Below are 19,510 nucleotides of genomic sequence, written 5' to 3' on the forward strand. Positions count from 1 at the left end.
AACAACTTTAGAAGATGCTCAGTGGGAAGACACCAAGGAGAACAGACAGAGGAGAGGCGCAGGGACCACTTCCTTAAACAGCACAGCCAGGCTTCTGGACAGAGCAGGTGCTGAATCAGCATAGCCTAGTTTCATTTTAATTTTTTATTGTGGGATTTCTCAAACTCAGTTGAGAGAGAGAGAGAGATAGAGAGAGAGAGAGGAAATGCATAATCAAAGAGACTTGCCAATGAAGACCTCTGAGCTCCCTGTGGAACTAAGACCCCGGTGCCCCTGGGTCAGCACTGGGATCTGACTCCAGTCCCTCTAAGACCCCACAACATTCCTCTCTTGTGGTTTATGCCAGGATCCCAGGACCTCTATTCCCTTCTGTGTCTGGGACACCCTTTTTCTTTCTTCGTGTATCACGCGGATGTTCCCAGGAGTCTATTCCTGCCACATATCTTCACTTGGAAGCAATTTTACTAATAAGGAGAACTTTTACAAAACACAAAGAATCACATGCCATTTTACTAATAAGGAGAACTTTTACAAAACACAAAGAATCACATGCTACGGTCTCTTCCTAGCATGTTCTAGTACAGTCATATTATTTGCCTATTGATTAACAGCTAGCTTATTGATTACCTACCACATGTTACTCGGAAAAGCAAGTTATCAATGTCAGAAAATTTAATATTTGCAATAAACTCCATTTTCACATTTGAAAAGTAAAGAATAGGTAAGGAATTTTCAGTATAAAAAAAGTGAAATAACTTGTGCTTTCTCTGACATAGATATTAACTCGTGTTTCTAGTAACCAAGTTCAGACTTTCAATCTATTCTGCTTCTCCCAGGGCTGAGGGCTAAGAACCATTACCTGCTGGTTCCTGGCATCCTAGTTTCTCTGGTCTCTGATTAGATCCTTTGAAAACAATCATAGAGGAATTAAATTATAGAACAGCTTAAAACTTATTTAATCCAGAAATAGCAACTATGTTTCATAGGTAGTACCACCTTCTGTTACTATACCCATATGGCAGACATCACTAATCAATCACAGCATTTTATATTCAACTATTGGGTCGGCAACTAAGTAATTGCGGATTTTTAAAAGAAAATCAAAGACAATTTTTTCATGGAACTAAATAACTTTATTCTGTAATGTATTGCCCATTTTGATCAATGACCTTTTGCCATCTTTCAGGCAGCATCATAATCCCACGTTCAAAAAACTTCTGGTTTTTATTAGCAAAAAACTGAATCAGGTACGATTTGACATCATCATCATTATTGAAATTTTTACCATTCAAGGAGTTTTGTAAAGATCGAAACAAAAAGTAATCAGATGGTGCAAGGTCAGGACTATATGGTGGATGTGGCAAAACATCCCAACCAAGCTCCATTAATTTTTGCCGAGTGACCAAAGATGTGTGTGGCCTTGCATTGTCATGATGGAATACAACACCTTTTCGATTTGTCAATTCGGGCCGCTTTTCTTCAACTGCATTGTTTAATTTCGTTAGTTGTTCAATGTAGACATCAGAATTGATCGTTCGGTTGGGTGGTAAGAGTTCAAAGTAGACAATTCCTTTGTAATCCCACCAAACTGATAACAAAACCTTCTTTTGATGAATATCAGCTTTTGATGTTGTTTGAGTTGGTTCACCTGGCCTGCTCCACGATCTTTTCCGCTTGATATTGTTGTAAACAACCCATTTTTCATCGCCAGTTATCAGTCGTTTTAAAAATGGATCATTTTCATTACGTTTCTTTAGCAAATCGCAGCTGCTAACGCGTTGCGTTAACTGTGATTCTTTAATTTCGTGAGGAACCCATGTATCGAGTTTTTGAACATAGCTAAGTTGTTTTAAGTGATTTTCAATGCATGTATGTGATACATGAAGCTTCTCTGCAATCTCACGTGTTGTACTGTGACAGTCCGAATTGATTATTGCTTTGATTAGGGCGTCATCAACTTCAACTGGACGACCAGAGCGTTTTTCATCTTTGAGTGAAAAATCACCAGAACGAAATTTGGCAAACCAATTTTGACACTGCCGTTCTTTTAAGGCTTCGTCACCATAAACAGCACATAACTTTTTATGAGCTTGCAATGCGTTTTCCCTTTGTGGAAATAAAAAAGCAAAATATGACGAAAATGTTCCTTTTGATTTTCCATTTTTCAACGAATGCCAAACGAAAACTATAAAACAGATCAAAAAACTTTTTTTACTAATTAACAGCTGAATAGCCAACTATCAAATAACAAAATGTGTTTTACATTTGTACTACGTCTGCAAACTAAAAATTCAACTGAAGCCATATATGTGTGAAACCCGCAATTACTTAGCTGCTGACCCAATAGATTTGCATAGTAGGCTTTTATTATATAGGATATTGAAATATAAGTTACTAGTATGTGCAGTAAAGTGCAGAAATTTCAAGTGTACACTTTCACAAATTTCACATATGTAGACAACTATTTAACCACCACTCCCTTGATTAAGATATAGAACATTCCTGCCTCTCAAAATCTCCCTCATGATGTCAATATCACAAAGGAAACCGCTATCCCACATTATTATTAAACATATTTTTATTAATTTCAGAGAGGAAGGGAGAGGGAGAGAGATAGAAACATCAATGATGGGAGAGAATCATTGATCAGCTGCCTCCAGCACGCCCCACACTGGGGATCAAGCCCTCAACCTGGGCATGTGCCCTGACTGGGAATTGAACCATGACCTCCTGGTTCACAGGTTGATGCCCAACCACTGCACCATGCCGGCCAGGCCATACTTTTTAAGCTATGGAATTGATTGGAGATATTTCATCAGCTTTCTAATTGACATCTGTAGAACTCTTCACCCAACAAAAACGAGTGAAGGGAGCTGGGAGACCTTCCTCAAGCAGATTTGTTCCACTTGAACCTGCATAACATATTGAGCTTCTTCATCTGCCTTTACTTGAAAAGAAACCTTAGTGTCTAAATAAAGTATTTGGAAACCACCAGCCTAGAAGGACAGTATGTGCTGTCCAGTTCTTAGGCTCCACACCATAAGTTTTCTCAGTCCTTGAGACTTGGAAATTCCTGATTCCACCATTCTGCCAAGAAGCAGCCTGACTAATTTAGGATGCATGGACCTGAGTCTGAATACAGGCAAAGCCTAGGGCCCCCTCCCAAGCCTTCTTGGCCCTGGGGAGGGGGGGAAAAAACCTTGATTCTCTTCACTCCACTGTGACCTCGGCTTCCCTTCTTCCTTCCTAACAGATCACTTTCCATTTCAAAGAAATTGCAGCCCTTCCTGATCTGATGAGATCACTGCCTCCACTTGGCTGAGCACAGCCACAGACCCCTCCTCCACCTCTGCTTCAGCAACAATGGAAACCCCGCAGTTTCCTTCTCTCCGTGTCTGGAGATAGCTCCCAGGTCCTGGTGCCTACTCAGCACTTTCAGGGTCTTACTTCATCTTCCTGGATCATGACGCGGGCCATGCTCCCTGCCTCCTATAAAAGGCGGGCAGAATGGCCCGAGCAGCCAGAGGAGCAGAGAGGTCGAGGCCAATCCTGAACCCCACAACTCTCAGGCCCAAGCTCACACTCAAGCCCTCCGCCATGAAGATCTCCGCAGCTCTGGTGTGCCTGTTGCTCACAGTAGCCGCCTTCGGCACCCAGGTGCTCGCCAATCCAGGTAAGGCCCTTCTCTGCCTAGGGGCTTAACGTTTCATAACTGCAGGTACGAACCTCTCAGTCTGAGACATCCCAGGCTTGTTGCAAAGCCTGAGAGGGAGAAAGTGGAGGCAAGAGGGGAAATGAGAGGAGCAGTCATATCCCAGCTGGTCAGAGGCAGAGCCAGAATTTGGTGCCCGGGCCACAGAGGCTAGTCCCTCTGACCTGTCCCAGCTTTGGGACACTAAATGCAGCCACTACATCGGTGACCTTCTCACTGTTTGGGCATGTGGCACCGAAAAAAAGGGACCCTTTCTCATTGTGGATGTGAAAGATGTTTTGGGAAGTAGTGGAGAGGAAGAAACGCCTGCTGGAGGTTTCACGTTTTTATTACGGTCAGTGGAGTTTCCAGAACAGTGACTGTGTCAAGCATCCAGAGGCATCTCCGCATGTGACATGGGTCAGCTCTAGAGCTATAACGGGACAAAAAGCTTGGAAGCAAAGTCTTAGAACTTATCTTTCCAGTGTCAGAAGTTTTGGGTCAGAAGCCCCTTATAATAACCCTACAGGATTAGCCTTGTTACTCACGATTTTCCCCTTCCCTGTCATTGGTGAGGGGCCCCATCGTCAATGGGGGAAACTGGCTCACAGGTGGCATTGTATCTGTGGGATCTGGGCGAAGGCACTGAACTTGGGAGCGGTGGGTCCTAGTTGGATCTCGTGTATTTTTGCTTTGTCTTCCCCTGCCTTCCCCTCCTTCCCTTCCAAATGCATGTGCTCCCGACACATCCTCACTGCCTCCTTCTTCGCAAACTGTTTCCCCAGAGTCCGTTTCCATCCCCATCACCTGCTGCTATAATGTGGTCAGCAAGGAGGTCCGCATCCAGAAGCTGAAGAGCTACACGAGAGTCACCAACAGCCAGTGTCCCCAGGAAGCTGTGATGTGAGTGAGCCACGTCCTGACACCCTGAGCCTGACACTCTGAGGTCAGGACTCATGTCCACACGAGTCAGATAAATGCATCAGCTAATCCAATGGGCCTTCTCCCCGGTCGAGAAACAGAGCCCATGAGAAGGGACCTATCCTCCCTGCAGGCTCCCCTTCTAGGAGCTTGGTCAGATCACCCACGTTTCCTCAGCCAGGAGCCTGCAGGGCTTCCCCGGGGACAGCAAGAGCAAGCTTCCTTTTCAGGCCTCTCCCTCCCATCCTCCCCCCATCTCCTTCTGTCCCAATCCAGGCCCCTCACCAAGGGAGCAAGGGCTGATCAGGTTTGGGAGCCAGTGGGTCCCACGCCTGGGCAGAATCCTCAAGGTGCTCCATCTGATTGCCCCACAGCTTCCAGACCAAAAAGGACAAGGAGATCTGCGCGGACCCCAAGAAGAAGTGGGTTCAGGACCTCATGAGCCTCCTGGACAGCAGGGCCCAAGCTCTGAAGCCTTAACACATCACACCTGCATGGAGAGACCGTCAGAGCCTGAGGAAACCCTTATTTATTTCCCCTCCACCTTCCCCAGGTGTAGGATGGTGTTATTTTATTGCCATGTACAAAAAAGTGGTGCTTGAGTTCCTAATGTAAAACACAACATTTCTTAAGTAATATTTAATTAAATATAAGCTATTGGTGGTTCGGCCAGAAATCCTAATGAATGAAAAGTGCCGAATCTGGTGACCTTTTCCTCCCCGGTGAGCCCAGCTAAGTGCCCGGCCGGAGTGATCGTTCTGTCTCCCGTGCCTCTCGTGTTGGGAATCCTTCCGTGGGTAGTCAGAGTGGGAACACTTCTGGGCTTTTGTAAATATAAACTGTGTAATGTTGTTGATGAAATTAATGTTATTAGGTTACTATGGGATGTTCAAATAAAAATATATACAAGGTTAAACTACTTGTTCTTATTTTTTATGGGATAACATTTATCTGGGAGGGAGAAAATGGCAGCAATGGGTGGCAATTTGGGGTACAGGGGCCATCCTCTAAGAAGTCTTTTGGACTCGACTGAGGATCAGGCAGAATCTAGCAGGGCCAGATCAAGCTGTTTCAACCCTCTGGCTCTAGCCCGAGACATCACATCATCACATGCCCTAATCCCCATAGCGTCTTACTTCCCATCTTCTAACTTCCCCAGAGTCTCTCTCTCTCTCTCTTTCTCTCTCTCTCTCTCTCTCTCTCTCTCTCTCTCTCTCTCTCTCTCTCTCTCTCTCTCTCTCTCTCTCTCTCCCTGTTTTTAGGGAGAGTGGAAGACAGAGGGAAAAGACAGAGAAGCATCAACGTGAGATAAACACATTGATTGATTGTCCTGACCAGGGCCCGGGCCAGGGAGGAGCCTGCAACCAAGATGCGTGCCCTTGACTGGAATCCAACCAGGAACACTTTGGTCTGCAGCCCAATGCTCTATCCACTGAGCCAAACTGGCCAGTCTCTCTCTAGATCTCTTGCAGCAGTCTTTAAACTTTTCTGTAATAATCCCAAGTTTTCACCATCTAATGAATTCTCTCCAGCCCAGGGTAACACCCCAGAAATGAATCCTAATCTCTGAGGAAAGTAGATGTTTATTACCCAGAGGAGCACTCAAAGCTTTCCATCGAAGGGGGATCTTCAACAGGCCTGGTCTTGAGAGGCAGCATACCGTGGGAAACAAAAAGGGCTCTTCAGAGCTGGGACAGGAGGGGGGGGGGGGGGGACGAGCCAGAGGAAGGAAACCCATCCAGCTGAGCTATGGGAAGACAGAGGAGTTGAGTTGAGAGTTTTACAAATAAAGTTTGGAACCAGATCTTAGGGGCTCTTGAATTTCAAGTGGGAAGTCAAGGAGTCCTAAGGAGGCACAGAGGGTTTTGAAACAGGAAGAGGAAAGAAGGAAGGTGTCACATTCCGAGGCAGGCAGCAGGAAGAATAGCCTGGCATCTGAGTGCAGGAGAGAGTGTGAGGGGAAGGCCGGAGAGCAGGCCACTGCAGTGGTGCCGAGGAGATGGGATCTGAGGAAGGGGGTGGGGTTAGAAAGGACAAGCCAGAGGGATGTGCTCAGTGTTGTAGCAGAAGGAGAATCATTGGCCCAGGTCATAGACCCTTCTCTTTTTTTCTTTTTTCCTTTTTTCTTTTTTTTAAAAATATATTTTATTGATTCTTTTACAGAGAGGAAGAGAGAGAGAGAGAGAGAGAGAGAGAGAGAGAGAGAGAGAGAGAGAGAGAGAGTTAGAAACATCGATGAGAGAGAAACATCGATCAGCTGCCTCTTACACACCCCCCACTGGGAATGTGCCCTTGACCAGAATCGAACCTGGGACCTTTCAGTCTGCAGGCCGATGCTCTATCCACTGAGCCGAACTGGTTTCGGCGACCCTTCTCTTATAATCTTGAAAAGCAGTTATGTATTTAGAGGGTTGGCACCCCTGAGATACAAAATAAATTTATCTCCATCCCTGTACCCCAATCCCAAGAACTTGCAAGCCTCCATTTGAAGGCATGGTGTCACCTTTCCTTCAAAGACACTTAAGAGCAAAATTCCCTGTTCTTCACAAGCATAGCTGGCTCCTTTTTCAGACGGGAGGCCAGCCATGCGGAGGCACGAAGACCAGATTCCTCACGAAGGGAGAGAGGGTTGTCGTCCTGCGGCCCCAGCTCCTCAGGGCCCGTCATTGTCATCGTGTGGAGACGCCACAGTTCTGATCCCCCTGGAAGCAGATCCCCTGGCTTCTGATCCCACAGCTGGCCCCGCCTCTCCGGGTCACTTAGGGCAAGTCAACTTCCCTCTCGGGTCTTAAGATTCCCCACTCAAAAGTGGAACTAGCACAGTGTCCCAGGCAGGAAATGAGGGATGGGGCAGATGACCTCGCCAGCGCCCTCTAGCTCCAGGAGCCACACCTTTTGGAAACTTGGCATTGTCTGATGGCCAGGGTGGAGCGGGGAAGTAAAATGCCTAGAGTACAAACCAGCAAGCCAGGTAGGAGCCCTTCCTGTTGGCAAACACCCGTTAGTCAGATATATCACCTGTCTGGAGGTAAGCTTCCGAGTCAAGTCCAAGGCAGCACCTCCAAACTGCAAGAGGGATAAGGCAGCTACGTGCCAGCCAGGTAAGAGGTGTGCCTCCCATCCACAAAGGTGCCATCTAATCCTAACCTATTCCTTCCACAGTCTCTAGGCTAAGCTGGCTACGGAGATCTTGGCCCAGGGGCACAGGAAGTACCTGGACCACAAACCCCAAAGGCTAGAGGCACGAAGACTCATCTGGGATGTGCCAGCAGGCCACAGTGTAAGGCAACCCATTTGTTTTCCCTGAGCATCGCCCAGCTAGCTGCACCCTGGGATTGTGCCGTTACATTCCAAACCACAATGAACTGTGACATCCAACAGAGTGTCCCAAGTGACACGTCCTCTTACGTTATTGATGTTTTATGTGCCAACTTGAATGTTTGTGTTTTGAAAATCCATGTCCTTACATAAACTGGTTCATATATGTAAGCTGCAATTCCTCCCCTTGCCAACAGGAGGCAAAGAACTGGGTTACATAAACCGGTTCATATATGTAAGCTGCAATCCTTCCCTTGCCCACAGGAGGCAAAGAACTGGGGAGGTTACTTGAGCTGACTGGCATCCTCTTGGGCTCCCTTCTGATATCACCCTCTGCTGAGGCTGGCAGTGTGCTGGGGCTGTCACCACTTCACTCGCTCAGTCCCTGCTCCGTGTCTCCTCACTGCTTGCTTTCTGCTCCCCAGGCTTCTCCTTAGGCGCCAGCTCAGGTCAGGAATTGGCTCAGCCTGCATCTCTACCAGAGGCTCAGAGTGTGGGAGGGAGCACAGTAACGCTTCTAGAAGAATAGCAAGGACATGCAATTGGCTACACCATGAAAAACTGCTACCCACCCACCAAAATGGTTAAAATGGGGAGACTCAGACAACCCAGGGTTGATGGGAACGTAGAGCAAATGGAGCATTGCTGGTGAGAAGCTTAGAAAACAGTTTAGCCTTTCCTGTTGAAATTAAACAAACGCATGTTCTATGTCTCAGAAGTTGCACTTGTAAATAAATATTTAAGACAAATAAATCCATACAGACACAAAAAGGAATGAACAAGAGTGTTTATACGTCTATTCATAACAGCCCCAAACTGGAAGCATTCCCAAAGTCTATCAACGGGAAAATATATACAAAGAGTGGTGTGTTTATTCAGTGGACTCTTAGCAATGAAAAGAACAAAGCATTGATATTTTTTAAAAGCATTAAGCGTAAGACTTCAGAAATAAATGCATTCCACATAATTCAATTTAAATGAATTCAATAATAGGCAACCAATTTTGTAAAAACACTTCTTAAAATATACTTTTACTGATTTCAGAGAGGAAGGGAGAGGGAGAGAGAGATAAAAACATCAAAGAATTATTGATCGGCTGCCTCCTGCACGCGCCACACTGGGGATCAAGCCTGCAACCCAGGCATGTGCCCTGACCAGGAATTGAACTGTGACCTCCTGGTTCATAGGTCAATGCAGGGCCAGGTCATCGATTTTGACTGAAATCAAAATAATGATCACCTCTTGGAAATGAAGCACTGACTTGAAAAATATGCAAAAGAACCTTAAGAGATGTTGAAAATATCAGTCTTGATGTGAGTGGTGGTTACATGTTGTATACATAGATTAAAAAGTACCTAATCAGGCTATACCTATAAGATTTGTGAATTGTATTATATGTGAAATATACAAGAATATTAAAATACATTTGAAAATATGTTTTAATGGCCTGAAACTTCATACTATTGACCCACAACCTAATTGCCATGTCTCTGAAAGCTCCATGTTTATCAACAGTGATGCTGATAAAGACGTGACAGCATTACTTGGAATCCCAGTGAAATAGACTGAACGCCCAATAGCAAGGTATGGATGGTCTAGATCAGCAGTCACAACCTGTGGTCCGCAGACCACTGGTGGTCCGTGAGATCCGAAAAGTTGGCGACCGCTGGTCAAGATCACTATTCAGCCATTAAGAACTTAAGCTATTGAAGGACATACAAGGACTTTGACAAGATTCTGACATAACATTAACAAACAAACCTGAGACTAACCTGTAGCTAGTAAAAATCTTGAAATTTTCACAAGGAAAGAATAAAGACCAACAATATTTTCTCTGTGGTTAAGTCTTAATGCTGAGTGTGTAAATGGCTGTATAAACATTTTTATTCTTTTTAAGAAATGCTTTCCAAATATTTTAAGAAATGCTTTCCAAGTATTTTAAGTCAGCACATACGTTTAAAAAAAAAAAAAAAACATGTAAAAATGTTCCTATAAAATTGCTGCTGCAACAGAAAAAACTCCCCCCCCCCTTTTTTTTTTAGCTCCAGCACGAGCCAATACAAGATTGTTCCTATCTACTTAGTCACGAGAAGAGGCAGTCCCAGGCATGCATCCTGGGATTTCCCAGAAAAAAAATGAAAGCAGCCAAAGTTAAAAACTGTAGGCAACTTAATGGGGAACAGAACCAATGGTAAGAGGCCAGGACCCCAGGGGGTGGGGAGATCGCACACTTCCGTGTACCTGGGACAATCCTGCGTCACCCTGTCTGGTTTGGAAGATAAATTATATCATAATTATCCCCCCCGAGTCTTCTTAGACCCCTCAGTCATCAGTAAGCAGTCACATTGGACTGTATGCCCAGTCCAGAGAATGCCCAGAAAGATGACTCCATGGCCTAGGGCAAGCTTTGGTCCCCTGTGAAAGTTCGTGTGGGCTGGGAAGCCTTCATTATCAAGACACGGTTTAACTCGGGGCTCAAGTGATGCCTGTTGGGGCCCGCGGAAAGGACAGAGCTGCAGGCAGATGAGAAGGGAAAGTAAGACGGTCTTGCAGTGTTTACAGAGTGGTGGCTGGACTTCCCCTTCAGGGTCGCAATGCCATGTTCTCTTCCCTGCAGGCGTGCCTTTCTCCAGAGAGACCCAGTCTCCAGTTAGTGCTGACTCCCTCCCCTTTTCGCTAGCCACCCCCGCCGCCGGGTATCTGTTCCGTTCAGTGGAAAGGTTGCCCAATGTCAACCCTCCGAGCCTCCAACAATAAAATGAGTTGGGCAGGGAGAAGCGTAAGCACAGAGTGGTAGAAATGGAAATGACTGCATCATCTGACTTGACTCCCACAACATCACAACGAGGCAATAATTAGCTATCAGTTCCTCTTAGGAGCTAGCGAGTTAAATAATTTGCTTCAAATTGCACAACTAGGAAGTGGCTGACCCAGGACTTGAACCCATGCCTGTCTGGCTGACTCAAGACTTCAGGCTCCTAAACACACTCTCCTCTGAGATGTTGGGTCCTGACACCGAGGGAAGGGCAGAGTGCTTACAGCTGGGAGGGTTCTCGCGCCCTCACCCACTCAGTTTGGAGGAAAGTTCAGGGGAGGCATGGGGGAGTGGATTCTGAGCGGTGACATACAAGATTCAGTGGGCCAAATTCATGGACGTGGGCCTACTTCCCCAGAATTCAGAATTGCTTGTGTTGGCATCAATACCTGGCATGATGTGAGTGTTCTGTGAGGTTGGCTAATTAGATTCCAGACTTAACCAGAAGCCTGTAGTCGGTGAGGTTGAAATTCTAGAACTTCCCTGGGAGGTTAGGAAGGTGTCTACATGGTTCAGGGAGGTGGATCTGTTCTGTGCAAAGGGCTCCGCCACCTCCTAAGCGCACTCCGGGGCAGGCCAGGGGACACGTCCATGATGGGGCACTGTGAGATATGTGGGGGAGGTCGTGAGAGGTGCCAGCACCCTTAGGAGCCCTCCGGGGGCTTTTCACCATGTATGAGAGGTGGCCACGGCACAGCTGTCATTCCATGGTCCTCAGACTTCAGTGCACACAAGGCCCACCTGGAGGGCTTGCTAACAGGCTGCCTTCCCAATACAGGGGATTCTTGACGTAGAAAGGATGCCAACAGCAGTCATTTTTGTGCTCCTAAAATATATGAGCAGCCCACCCCTAGGACCCCACTTGGAAGGGCCCCTCTGGCACTCAGACCTGTGTCGGTCTGGGTTCCCAAAAGAATCAGAGGATGCTTACATTGGAATGATTTGAGGAAGGTTTGATAAAAATGCTGTTTCCCAAGAAGTGGGCTGGGTGTGGAGAAACCACAGGGGTGCTAATAACAGAGTTGTGCCCTCCCATTAGTCCCAGGCTAGAACCTTTCCAAACGCTATAGCCATTCTCCACAGTTTTTATTGATTTTTAGAGAGAGAGAAAGGTAGAAAGATAGAAACATCATCGATCTGCTACCGCCTGTCCTGCATGCTCCCCACCAGGGACCGAGCCTGCAACCAGGGCATGTGCCCAGACCTGGAATCAAAACATGACCTCCTGGTCCATGGATTGATGCTTAACCACTGGGAAACACTGGCCTGGCTCTTGTAGATTCTTGACAAGTATTTGTGTCAGTTATGTAAGGCTCAACATGGGTTGAAGAGAGCACGCTTTTTTTCTGTATTCTCTGGAAGAAATTGTGTAAGGTTGAAATGACCGCTGGAGTGCTTTGGAGGAGCGATGACCACCCCAAGAGCTGGAGAGAGAAGGGCAGGGCAGGGCTCCCCAAAGCTGGCGCGAGCCATGGAGAGGTGGTGACGAGTGAAGTGAAACACTGGGTTGAGAGCTGGCTGCACCCAGGCTGAGGCAGGGGTGGAGACAGCAGAGAAATAAGTACCCCACCTTAACTCTTCTCCCTTTCCAATGCCCAAGGGGCTCCCCAGTGTCTGAACCCAACCTGAAGCCAGAGGACCTGCAGTCCCATTCCTGTGATCTACCCGGGTGAGCTTCCCCAGCCACAAAAGAGGATGGAAAAGAATGGGATGTGTGTCTAGACTCATGAGAGAAGGTTGGGAAACACTGCTCTAGACTCTAGAGTAGGGGTGTCGAACTCAATCAGAGAAGGGGCCAAAATCTAAAATCCAGCCTAAATCGCGGGCCGAATGGTTTACTGAACAGTCATAAACTGACAATGTCATAAACTGACAGCGGAGTGCAGTGATGACAGCGCGGTGCGGGCCACATTGCAAGGCCTGGCGGGCTGGATTTGGCCCGCGGGCCTTGTGTTTGACACATGTGCTCTAGAGTCTAGAGCAGTGTTTCCCAACCTTCTCTCATGATGAGAATCACCTGGTGGAGTTGTTAAAACACAGATTCCTGAATCCCAACTAAGAAAGTGCTAAACTAGAATTTTTGGGAACATATAGGTAAAATTGTATACTTAACTAGTGCTCTAAGACAGATTTTATATACAGAGCACTAAGTTAGGTATGCAATTTTACCTATATGTTCTCAAAAATTCTAGTTTAGCACTTCTTAGTTGGGATTCAGGAATCTGTGTTTTAACAACTCCACCAGGTGATTCTCATCATGAGAGAAGGTTGGGAAACACTGGTCTAGAGTAGGGGTGTCGAACTCAATCAGAGAAGGGGCCAAAATCTAAAATCCAGCCTAAATCGTGGGCCGAATGGTTTACTGAACAGTCATAAACTGACAATGTCATAAACTGACAGCGGAGTGCAGTGATGACAGCGCGGTGCGGGCCACATTGCAAGGCCTGGAGGGCTGGATTTGGCCCGTGGGCCTTGTGTTTGACATATGTGGTCTAGAGGGATGAGCTTGCAATCTTCTTGTTGGTTTTGTGGGTTTTTTAATATGTTTTTTGTGCCGGGCGGACATGGCCACGGGTGAACCTGAGAGGGGGTGGTGAAGGATTTAGAAAAGACAGACAAGGGAATAAAGCTAGAGCTTGGTGGGATGCTCCTCTGATGGAGAGACAGTGCCTGGCCTGCAAGCTGAGTCATTTCATAGCCGAGATTCCACGAGGCAAAGTAAGGGCGTGGTCAAGATGTTTACACCGTTCTCCTGGGTTTCCAATCTACTCAATCACATGCACCTGACCAAGTTTTGTTTCCTTGCTGTACCTCCTGCAGCCCATATCACTCAGCCACATGGAAGCACAGGTTCAGACCATAAGGTCAAGCTTACAACCATAGCCTTTGGCTGTAATTGTGCTGCGACTTGCACGTGGCTTTGCCATGAGAGGATCCTGCCCTCTCATTAGTCCCAGGCTAGAATCTGTCCAAACGCGATAGCCATTCTCCATAGTTTTTATTGATTTTTAGAGAGAGAGAAAGGTAAAAAGATAGAAACATCATCAATCTGCTGCCTCCTGTCCTGCATGCTCCCCACCAGGGATCGAGTGCCCAGACCGGGAATCAAAACGTGACCTCCTGGTCCATGGGTCGATGCTTAACCACTGAGAACACTGGCCTGGCTCTTGTAGGTTCTTGACAAGTATTTGTGTCAAAGTTATGTAAGACTCAACATGAGTTGAAGAGTGCACACGTTTTTTCTGTATTCTCTGGAAGGAGTTGTGTAAGACTGAAATGACCGCTGGGGTGCTTTGGAGGAGTTGTTAAAGCCCTTCAGGCCCGTGGGTATGTTGTGGGAAGATTTCCACTTACTGATTGCTTTTCTTTAATAGTTTTAGAACTACTCCTTTTCAGCTTTTTTATTGCCGTCTGGTAAGTTATGTCTTGGGGGGAGTTCACCCATTTCTCCTGAATTACATGTACTGGCATAGGTTCCTATCTTCCTGGTGTCTGCAGGCTCCGTGGTGATGTCCCTTCTACTCCTGCTGTTGGCTATTTGTGCCTTTTTTTCCCTTTCTTTTTTCTTTTGTTTTGTTAATCCCAAGGATATTTTTCTACTGATTTTTAGAGAGAGTGGGAGGGGGAGGGACAGAGAGAAAAAAACATTGAAGTGAAAAAGACATCCATTCATTGCCTCCTGTGCTCACCTTGACCAGCCTGGAACCCTTGACTGGAATACAACCAAGACACCCCAGGCTTACACTCTACCCACCTAGCCAAACTGGTTAGGGCCGTGGTCGGCAAACTGCGGCTCAGGAGCCACATGCGGCTCTTTGGCCCCTTGAGTGTGGCTCTTCCACAAAATGCCACAGCCTGGGCGAGTCTATTTTGAAGAAGTGGCATTAGAAGAAGTTTAAGTTTTAAAAAATTGGCCCTCAAAAGAAATTTCAATCGTTGTACTATTGATATTTGGTTCTGTTGACGAATGAATTTGCCTACCACTGGGTTAGGGCCCTTTTTCCCTTCATGGTCAGTGTCAGGAGGGCTCTAACTTCATTACAGGCTTGTCAGAAAGTAAGCTTTGGTTCAGTTACATCAGCGCTTCTTATCTCACTAATCTTGGCTCTGTTTTTCTGTCTTTTCCTCTCACTTGGCTTGTTTTGCTGGAGTGAAGAGACTCATGAGAATGGACAGCAGAGGGGAAAGGATCCCAGGCAGGCATAAACAGTGAGCAAGATCCGGGAACCAGGAGCGAGCAGGGCCAACAGGAACCTCGGGCAATGGCCTGGCCAGGCTCCTATGGGAGCCAGCGCTGTCCCGGTCCCACCCCCCCTGCAGCCTGCCCCTACCTCCCAGCAAGTTGCACACCCCTCCCACCAGCAGCTTCAGAAACTCAGGACATCCCCGACAACAGGGGCCTGGACGCAGCGGTGATTGCCAAACCCTAGCCATCCAGCCCGGGGTGCAGAAGGGCACCCGTCGTGGTGTGAGGAGACCCTGTCAGCAGAAGTTGGCTTTGATTTGTCCAAGTGTGGGAATTCCACATAAAACCAGGCTCAAGAGCCAGCAGCTGTGTATCACTGCTGGTTGCCCAGGACCAAACCAGAGAGGGTTGGACCTGCATTACCACCATTTGCCCACCATCCAGAATTGAAATATCATTGCTGACATGTACACATAAGGAACTGTTTGACATTGAAATTGGGTCTCAAAAGAATTGGTGGCCCAGAAAGAAGCTCACTACAGACTGATTCATATGCCTTTGAGCATAACGATTATTGCTTGTCTCATTTTTTATTCTTATAAGTTTATTTCCAGTAGGACATGATCTCACTCATCTAGGGGGAATGGTGGCCAACATAGACTGATGAACAAGAACAGACCCGGAGATAAGGAGCCATGGGTCAGACTGTTGGACCTCAAAGGGAGGGTGGGGATTAAAGGGAGAGATCAACCAAAGGACTTATGTGCACACATATGAGCCTAACCAGTGGTCGAGGACAATAGGGGGGTGGGGGCATGAGTGGGGAAGGGGTGGGAGATTGGAATGGAGGGTTGAGGACAAATATGTGATACCTTAATCAATAAAGAAATTAATTTTTTAAAAATAAAGTAAAAGAAAGAAAAAACAAAACAGGCTTGAAAGGGCTTCCCCGGCTCCATGCGCATTGGCAGCCGCCCCGTGGATCTGTGTACACCACTCACTCCCCATGAGAAGGGGTGTCATCCCCGCAGTCACTCAGTGGTCCCCCCTAGTGGGCACGGTGACAGAGGCACGCACCACGCCAAGACTGAACGCGTGAGGATGCATGAAGCCCGCACGCCCCACTCTTCTTCCCGGGAGTGTGTTTCCTCCCGTTCTAAGCAAGGCCACGGGCACCTGGGACCATGTCCTGCGGCAGGGCCGGAAGAAAGCCTCCGCTGCTGTGGCCACAGCTTCCCTCTCGCGTTTCCCCGGAAACACTTGGCAGCCCCGTCACGGGCTCAGCAGTTTCCAAAGCCCCTGCATGTTGACGCAACCCAGCCCCTGCCCAGGCCAACGGCCCTCTGGGAGCTCTCATCCTCTCAGCTCCCTATAAAAGGCAGGCAGAGCAGCTGGAGGAGGAGAAGGGAGGAGAAGAGGCCAAGATAAGCTGTCGAGATAAGCCCAGAGGCCAATAACTCTCACGTGGAAGCTCACCTGCCCGCAGGCTCCAGCATGAAGGTCTCCGCGGGACTGCTGTGCCTGCTGCTCACCGTGGCCGTGGCCGCCCTCAGCTCCCAGGTGCTCGCTGGGCCAGGTAAGCTTCTCTCTCCCTCCCCCCTCTCTCCTTCTCTCTGTTCCCTCGCCTTTGGGGAGGTTGGAAGCCAACATGCCCCACTCCCCAGCCTATCAGAGCAGCAGGGGCCCGTTAACATCCATTTGTAGAAACAGAAAGCAGAGCCCAGGTGGGGACAAGAGGAGTCTTACCGCACCCACTCCCAGCCCTGGCAAAGCCACGTGGAAGCCAAGCTGCCCACGCCAAAGCCAGGCCCTTTACTTGGGCCCCAGCGGGTCTCCCCAAACTCTGCAGACCAGGGGGGTCATAGCCAGGATGGGTCACACTGGCCTCCAAGGTCAGCGGTGACCTGTCCCCGTGATGCAGCTGGGAAAACTGACTGCACATCTGAAGCCTGCCTCAGGGCCCAGGGCGGGAGGGCTGGACCTGGGATGGGAAAGGCTGAGTCTGCCTCCTTGCCCTCCTCCTGGGGGGAGAGCGGGTGGGGGTGAGACCATGCCGGCCTCCCTGCTCTCCTCCCAGATGCTTCCTGCCACGGTCAGGCTGAGAAAACCTAGCACCTCCTGAAGGGCTTCTCCTGTGGCTTTATTCCAGGGGCCCTCGATATCATGTCCACCTGCTGCTTCCAATTTTACAAGAAGATCCCTTTGCAGAAGCTGAGGAGCTACCAAGTCACCAGCAGCCATTGTGGCCTGAGAGCTGTCATGTGGGTAGAAAGCCCTGCTCACCTTCACCCCTGCCTCAGCCTGCCCTTCCTTCCCCACTCCAACCCCCCCTCCAAAGCCTCAATTCGAAGTTCTGCCCCAGAACATGGACACAGACTAATCCAGGACCTTGTCCTCAGGGGATAAGATCTAACCAGACTGTGCCATCCAGGTCCTCCTGCTATTAATCACCAAAGGCCCCAAGAGAGCCAGTGAGGCTCACACCCTGGCCGAGGCTCTGGTGGTCAGGCCAGCCTCCCCCGGGGGGAGCACAAGCAGCGACTGGGTCCAGAGGCCCCTTCCTGCCACACCCTTCCCTCCTCCTGAAAGGAGGTCCCCCTCTTGGGTAGAACCCCCACGTGCTCCCTCTAACTGGGCGGGCGCTTCTGCATCCACAGCTTCATAACCAAGCTGGGCAAGGAGGTCTGTGCCAACCCGAAGGAGAAGTGGGTCCAGGACCACATGAAGTACCTGGACATGCCGAGATCACGCCAGACCATGCCGAGAACGCCCCTGACCACGCGGAGACCACACTGAGACCTCCCCCGGCCATGCCGAGACCACGCTGGAGTGTGGGACGTGAACATGTATTCTCCAGACCCCCTGCCCTGATTGCACCGTCGTTTTCAAATAGGGTGCCTGGGAGGCAGTGCTGTTTTGTCTTAAGTACTGTTTAATATTATTTGCATTATTTGAAGTCTATTTTGTATATTGGCAATATTTTTGTATTGTTTTTTATTTTCTAATTGGATTTCTTGGGTGGCATTGGTTAATAAAATTATATAGATTTCAGGTGTCCAGTTCTATAAGCCATCATCTGTACATTGTGTGTTCACCACCCCACGTCTAGTCTCCTTCCATCTCATGTGTAACCCCTGTTCCCTCTCCCGCCTGCCCGTGCTGTAATCACCATGCCGTTGACTGTGTCCATGAGTTTTGTTTTGTTTTGTGTTTTTGCTTGGCCTTTCTTCTTTAGAGGAATGCCTTGAGCCCGTTGGTTCCTGTCATGGGCCCTGTTCCTCCCGCGGTAAGCGGCAGGCAGGGTCTCTCTCCTGCCTCCCTGCCCCGGGCTGGTGGCCAAGCCTGTGAGGACCACGGGGATGAAGGGCCGTGATGGCTAGGGAGGAAAGTGCCTGGTGAGTGCCAGGTGTTAACTAAATATGTGACTGTGGAGAAAATGCGATTGTGGCACTGCTGGCATTTTTTGCAAGAAATACATTTTATTTAAAATCTCTAGCAGTGGTGTTTTCTTTGAGGGTCACTTCCCATCCGTAGGGGGCTCTCTGGAGTGCAGGTGGATGGCGGCAGGGGGCGCTAGAGGAATGCAGATGTAGGGGGCTAGCCTAGGTCAGGGAGGCCCTGGCTTACCAGCGCAGACTAGTCTAGTGTTTCCCAAAGTGTGGTCCGCGTACCCCCAGGGGTACGGGAAGAGTTTGGTGGGGTACGCGTTGCACCGGAGTTTGGTGGGGATATGCACTGCACCGTGCTTAGCTGCGCCTAATTCTACGTTCTCATGAGTACAAGGGGTACTCAGCGTTACGAAAATTATAGAAGGGGTACACATATGCCAAAAGTTTGGGAAACACTGGAGAACAATGGCTCCAATCCCAGCATCAGCTTCTAACTGGTCTCCCTGAACCCATGCCTTCCCAATGGGAGCAGTCTTCCATCCTGGAGTCATATACACACGTGTGCACCTGGCCACCACCCCCAAGGGGAAAACCAGCTGACCAGTCCCAGTTAGCACTGACCCTGCCAGAGAAGATGAGATTCGTCCAACCTTGGAGGATGTAACACGGTCATCGCGATATTTTTGTAAAGAAGCTGCCGGAGGGAAAAGAGGGGTGAGGGCCTGGAAGGAATACCCCCATCAGGTCAGAGTTTGGGAACAGTAGAGATTTACAAAGGGGAGGTTGTGGTGTGGTTAGAGAGGAATCACAGTGTGAAGGCGGGGAGTTTGGAGTCAGATCTGAAGGCAGGAGGGCGATGCCCAGGGCTTTGAAGCCATGGGGCGGCCGGGGGGTGGCAGGGGCAGGGTGCTGTTGGCCAGGGAGAATGGAGAACAGCTTGGTCCGGGAGAGAGGGAGTGGCCTAGGCAGGGCAGTCATGGGGGCCGAGGGGAGGGGCCGTTTAAGGAGAGTGGGCCGGGCGTGTGACAGGCTGAATCCTGAGACATAGGACCCTATAGCCACCGAGCTGGTCTTTAAAGGGTGCCAATCCTGAGGCCCAGAATGGACTGCCTCCCTTGCTGCTCTCCCGAGGCCACGTTGCACAAAGTGGAGCTGTGCTCGCCCTCCTTCCAGGGCACCCAGGGGCCTCC

The 19,510-nt window shown here is 48.7% G+C and overlaps 1 protein-coding gene across 1 annotated transcript; it reads left to right on the plus strand.

Annotated features, from left to right (window-relative positions):
* Window positions 1–3,512: 3,512 nt before the first annotated feature.
* Window positions 3,513–18,418, plus strand: LOC311610749 (uncharacterized protein). Its single transcript, XM_084862284.1, has 7 exons — window positions 3,513–3,673; window positions 4,477–4,594; window positions 4,987–5,085; window positions 7,646–7,713; window positions 16,361–16,507; window positions 17,081–17,192; window positions 17,589–18,418. The coding sequence occupies exons 1-7, from the start codon at window positions 3,598–3,600 to the stop codon at window positions 17,725–17,727; spliced, it is 759 nt and encodes a 252-aa protein (XP_084718410.1). The 5' UTR covers window positions 3,513–3,597; the 3' UTR covers window positions 17,728–18,418.
* Window positions 18,419–19,510: the final 1,092 nt, after the last annotated feature.

The sequence above is a fragment of the Pipistrellus hanaki genome (assembly GCF_964339955.1).
Source record: "Pipistrellus hanaki genome assembly, chromosome: 16".
NCBI lineage: Eukaryota > Metazoa > Chordata > Mammalia > Chiroptera > Vespertilionidae > Pipistrellus > Pipistrellus hanaki.